This window comes from Pipistrellus hanaki, assembly GCF_964339955.1.
Source record: "Pipistrellus hanaki genome assembly, chromosome: 2".
In the NCBI taxonomy this organism is placed as follows: Eukaryota; Metazoa; Chordata; class Mammalia; order Chiroptera; family Vespertilionidae; genus Pipistrellus; species Pipistrellus hanaki.
In genome coordinates, this window is record NC_140504.1 from 170,651,720 (window position 1) to 170,657,719 (window position 6,000).

The 6,000-nt window shown below is 51.2% G+C and overlaps 1 protein-coding gene across 3 annotated transcripts in view; it reads right to left on the reverse strand.

The window, feature by feature from the left end:
- The window catches only part of USP24 (ubiquitin specific peptidase 24), a 131,610-nt gene extending 126,575 nt beyond the window's left edge, over nucleotides 1–5,035 (reverse strand). For all 3 annotated transcript variants that reach the window (XM_084874453.1, XM_084874454.1, XM_084874452.1), the window contains exon 1: nucleotides 4,574–5,035. In XM_084874453.1, coding sequence (XP_084730579.1) covers nucleotides 4,574–4,921 — 348 coding nt within the window. In that variant the 5' untranslated portion in view covers nucleotides 4,922–5,035. The remainder of the gene's footprint in view (nucleotides 1–4,573) is intronic.
- Between the last annotated feature and the right edge of the window lie 965 nt (nucleotides 5,036–6,000).

The window sequence follows — 6,000 nt, forward strand, 5'->3', positions numbered from 1 at the left end:
GTGGGGAGGGGTGGGGGATGGAATGGGGGGTTGAAGACAAATATGTGATACCTTAAAAAAAAAAAAAATTTTTTTTAATGTAAAAAACAAAACAAAAAAAAAACAAAGAAGCAATGAAATCTTGCAAACACTTTTGATAAAATAACTCCAGAAGGAATGTACACATTAAAACAATAACAAAACAAGGAGTTCACAATATTGCTAGGCAACAGTATTAAATGTCACTTCTAAGAATATTAATTATCACAGAAAGGTATTTCTAGCTGTTGCAGAAATCTCCTTGAAAAACCATTTTGGTGTTTTCTAAAGACAAATAAGGAGACTTAATAATAAATAAGATACATTTCACAGTTAAATTTTATAAGATGCCCACGACAATACCTGGTTCTGATTTCTACTGGTCCCTTTAACAGGATCACAAGTCTTAAAGGAACAACTCTCCCACTCGGTGAAGGGCAGAGCCATGAGCATGCCCTCAGCAGTGGCCAGAGGGGTTTATATTACCCACATAAGAAACAGTAAAGAACTCTTGACAGTGGGAGTGTTAAATATCTGAATAAATTATTTACAGCAGCTGTCAGATCTCACTCTTTAATATTAGAACAGGCTCTCACCAGCCTGGGAAAGGTTCTAAAGAAATGCTATTCAAAATCAAAACTGAGAGCTTCTTGAAGTTCCTTCCAAACTCAGAGACTAAGAATTATACATACATCCACGTCCAACACTACTAACACCACACACAACTTTCTGCAAAACAATACCTTAACTTAACAGAGGAAATTAAAAAGGTGGTTTTCTGTGAAGTTTTATGTGTTCTGCTAGATGGCTGGGTCTTCTTTCTCTGCATTCTCCTGGCTTCCATGGAATCAGAAGTTAACTGCTTTTACTTTCCAAAATTTAATTTTTAAACCAAATCCTAATTATAGCATGGACCCAAATTACTAAACTGATTTCCCTAATGAGCTACATGACCTTGGGAAGTTACTTCTTGTAAAATGAGAGGCCTTGCCCTAAGATCAGCCAGAATGCAATCTTCATGTTCTGTTCTGTCCCATACGCCCAGCCCCAGGACAGGGAAGGAAACAAGGAGAGAGAGGATCGTTCCTGAATGAGAGGAGCATTCCTGTCCCCAGACTACAAATACAAATGTAATCATTTTTCTTTTAAAAACAATTAGATTTAAATCTGTATACTAGGTTTTAATCATATATTCCCAAATATTTTTAAGAGAACACTGAAACTAAAATTTTCTATTCAGTAAGTAGTGTTATATAATTTAAAATAAGATACTCACTTTTCAGAAATAAAACGGGTAAATCATACAAGAACCGACAAACTTCACCCTGTTTGTTACACTTCCCTTTTCTTCATCCCCTTTAACCCATTACTGTATCTTGTCTCTTTCCTTTGAAACAAAAATAGCTGGTGGACAGAACATGCACTGGATTTGCAGTGAGAAGGCCTGAGTTCCAGTCCTATCTCTTTCATTAACTGGCTCTGTAGGGCCAAGCCACTTCCTTTGGGGACTGCAAGACTGCATTTGTAAAACAAGACAGCTAAGCTAATTATTAATTTCTAAAGTATTCTGCTTCAAAAATCTATAATTCTCCTTTTAGAATAATTACTATTCTATTCCTAATGCCTTGATTCAGTGCTTGCCACCTCATTTCTAGACTTGCACTGTAGCCCCCTAAGTATTGTATTTCCTTATTTTTCCTTCTTATCCTAAAACTAGAGGCCTGGTACATGAATTCATGCATTAGTGGGGTCCATCGGCCTGGCCTGCGGAATCGGCTGAAACTGGCTTTCCGACATCCCCTGAGGGGTCCTGGATTGCCAGAGGACACAGGCCAGGCTGAGGGACCCCACTGGTTCAAGATCAGGGCCAGGGAGGATGCAGGAGGACTCCAGGGAGTGTCGGGCCCATCTTGCTCACACTGATCAGCTGGACCCTAGCAGCAAACTAACCTACCGGTGGGAGCAGCTACCCCCTGGCGGTCAGTGCACATCATAGCGAGCAGTTGAGTGGCCTTAGCATATCATTAGCATATTACGCTTTAATTGGTTGAACAGATGACTGGACACTTATCATATTAGGCTTTTATTATAAAAAGGTTGAATTCAATCCTAAAACCATGAGTTAAGCAGAGTCAAAAACACAGTCTTTAAAGTCAGAGGGACCCAGGTTTAAATTAAGACTCTGCCACTAACTAACCATATATCTAAAATGGTGATATTATTAACTACCTCACTAAGGATTAAATAAATATATACAAAGTACCTAAAACAATGCCTGACATGTTGAAATACTCAACAGCAATTCGCAACTTTCCCTATTCCCCAAGATCAAAGTTTCAGTTTCCCACTATAGCAAGGGTGGCCAATAAGCTGCACAGGTGGCATGCAAGAAGACTTGTAAGAGGCAAAAATTGGGTTAAACATTCTCACCAGGTTCCTGTGTCTGCCTGTATTCTGCCAATATGCTTCTGGGTAAAGCAGCCTCAGTCACCAGCGCCTTGTGAGTTTTCAGAATTAAATGGTGCAGCCTCCCCAGGCCAAATCGACAGTTCAAGAGGAAATAAAAACTGGACACAATTCCTCAAAAAGACATAGATCCTCTTGGTTTTACCTGAAAGCAAACTTCTTAGCCTATCAACATGTGAAAAGCCAGTTCCAATACTTTGTACTTAAATATACAGGTAGCACAGCTAATATTAAAGTACCACCAAGCATTGTAATTTAACTTGGTTTTTCAATCACAGAAAATTAAAATGTGGCCAAAGAAAAAGAGAATAAAATTGCTCACAAAATGAGGATTTTTCTCACTGAGCTTTGTAAAGTTACACAAATGCCTCAGCAAAAGCAGTAGCTTTTTTATTTCAAAACTGGGTCAAAAGTGGAAGGAACAAGAAGAGGGGTAACGGGGGCTTGCTTGCAAAGAGAAGCTCATTTCTTATAAAGTGACTTAAGTACAGTTAGCTAATGACATGGAATTTTTTTTAATTTCCAAACTAGAAATAACAATCTTACTGCCATACATTAATCAATGATACAGTTGAGTTACTGGGTAACACAGGGCACTCAATCAAGTGTATAGAAGTCTGGAAACCAAAGAAACCTTGAGAAGAAAACTGGTTTTTTTGAAGTGCCCTCTCTTCCAAGCTACTTAAGTCCAAGCAATTGCTGCAAAAGTATGTAATTAAAAGAATATAACACTATTTAGGGAAAAATCTTGCAGAAGGCTTAGCTTCATTAAGAATTATCCCCCCCTCACCACCACCACCCCCAAAAAGAATTAACCAAATTCCTATATCTACTTAAGAACACAAACCACCAACTGAAAATGTGTTCTTCAGTGATCAGGCCCACCAGCTCTACTGGACCTTTTCAAATACTCGACCCAATGAATCTGATGGAAACTCCTGCCAACGGCTGCCATGTTGCTTCTGGTTCATCATTTTTTAAATAGCAGTTAAAGTTCATCCGCACCTTCCTGTGCCTCCCTCCCCCAATGTTCTTTGCTCACATCCCAAATTAAACAGCCCTAATGTTCTCTACCCAGACTTGAGATGTATCACCAAAGCCATTCACCTCGATCACTTTCCTCCTCCACTCCCATTTCCCTCCTCTGCAGACAGTTCCTTCCCCCAGGCCAGTTTTCCCTCATTGATGACCTTATCTATGACCAGGCCTCTCCCCACCCAGTCTTGGTTCCAGCTTCATCCTCTTATCCCAGTCCCCACCACTGCCCAGTCCCTCCTCAGCTACACCCGGGCCTCTGACCTCTGACCTCTAACCTCTCAGTCCAATCCCCACCGATTTTAATGCCTGACCTTATTAATGCTTGCGGGCTCACCCCCCCCCCCCAACACACACACCCCTATCCCGATCCGCACCAGACCTCATTGCAGCTGCGTGTCCCCCACCCCCCACCGTACATCAAGTCCTGTCACCCCAGCCCTGCCCGGCCCCTCTTCGTGTCAGATCCTGACCTCACCCCTCTTCGTGTCAGATCCTGCCCCATCTTCCTCTTTTGGGTCTTCGCCTAAAGGAAACCCAAAGCCCACTCCTCGCAGCCATCCTCCCTGGTGCCTAGCAAAGGGCCACTCGTGCTGGCGGCCCATCACACTTTCTCTGTCCGACTCCGCACCGGGTGCGTCTCCCATTCATTCCCGGGAACGCGGTGTCACCAAATCTCAGAGCCTAGCCTCGTCTACTCCTCGTGCCCCATGTCTGCCCCCCACCCCGAGACACCGTGCTCAGGGTCCCGGGTGCCTTCCCCATCTCCGAGGCCGGCCCGGGACCCTGCGGCCCATCCGCGACCCGGAGCCTGGAGCCCCCTCCTCACCCTCCTCACCGCGCAGCCCAGCGCTGCACTCCAAGCCCCACTCGGCCCTTCTCCAGGGGTCCCTCTCCCCACCGGACCCCAGGGCGGTGACCTCCGCCCCCGACGGGCCCGGGGCTCCCTTCTCCGGGGCTCTGCGCCCCACACCGAGCCCCTCCGCATGCCGCCCAGCGGGGTGTGTCCCCGCCACCCAGCGGCCTCCCCGCGGGGCCCGGCTGCCCGGCTCACCTCGGCGTCCACCACGTCGTGGTAGGCGGGCGGGGGGTCGAAGCCGCCGCCTCCTCCTCCGCCGCCGCCGCCGCCGCCTCCGGTGCTGCCGCCGCGGGAGGGGCCGCCGTCCCCGCCGCCGTCGCCGCGCGGTCCCCCGCCGGGCCCGGGCCCGGGGCCGCCGCCGCCGCCGCCGCTGTCCATGGGCTCGTAGCCGCCGTAGTCCAGGCCCGGCCGCTCGTTGGTGAGCAGCGCCACGGCCTCGTTGATGTCGTTCTTGGCCAGGCGCAGGGCCTTGCGGATGGTGGCGGGGTCCGAGAAGCCCATGCACAGCAGCGTGGTCATGTGCTGCTCCTCCTCCGACTCCATGGCGCGGGCGTCCGGGCCGCGCCGGCCGGCGGGCGGCGAGGCTGCGGGCGCCGGGCTTGGCGGGCCGCGCGGGGCCGCCCCGGCGCCGTCCCCGCGCTCCGGAGGCCTCCGCGCTCCGGGCCTGCGCCCCCCGAGGCCGCCGCGCCGGGCTGAGTGCGGGCGTGCGCGCCGCGGGCCGAGCGAGGGCGGTGGGGCGCTCAGGCGCGGCGGCCGGGCCCAGCCCTGCGCGCCGCCATGTTGGCCTCCGCCTCCTCCCCTCCCCCGCTGCCGCCGCCGCCCGCGCCTCCGCCCCCGCCCGCGGGGCGCGCCTCCGCTCCCGGAAGTGGCCCGAGGCCCACGGTTCACGGGAAAGGTTAGAGGTGATTTTTTTTTCTTTCTTTTTTTTTTTTCTTAAAGGAGCGAAGGGAGGGGCGACGCCGAAAAGCGTCTCTACGGTGAAAGGGCCCCCGCGAGGCCCGGGCGGAGCGAGGGAGGATCCTCGGTCGTCGCTGCGCCGCTCGCACACGTCTCCGGCCACAGGCTCCCCCGGGAGCGCCCGCCGCCGAGCCCCGAGCCCAGGGTCCGGGGACCGCGGCCCCTCCGCCTCGAACCCGCACCCGCACCTCCGGAGTCCCCGCTGGACACCGCTACTGACCCGCACCGCGTCCTGAAGGCCATGCACTTGGCGACCTCCAGCCGCGCCTGGACTCCCGGTGCGGAGGGAAATGCACCTGCCAGCTGCAGCCTGAAACACAGCCCAACCGCGACCTGAGTTCATGCCCAAACACGGGTGAAATGTACCCCCACGTGCACTTGACCCAAGTCCCTCCGTCTCTCTGAAATCGCCTTAAACCGGTTGAAATGAAATCCCAACCTTCACTGAGTTTTCCCTCCAACACTGAGTGGCCACCAAACCTGGCTGAACGCCCCTGAGAGTCTGAAGTCCGAGTTACAGCCTTAGCTCTCCATCTCAGCGCTGTCTAGGAAAACTTCCCCGGCCACAGACTGCCCCCACCTGCTGCTGACCCACCCGCCCCACACACTGCAGCCTCTGGCTCAGGATTCCCTCCACTTCTGGCCTTTGAGTCCTTGAGCAACCC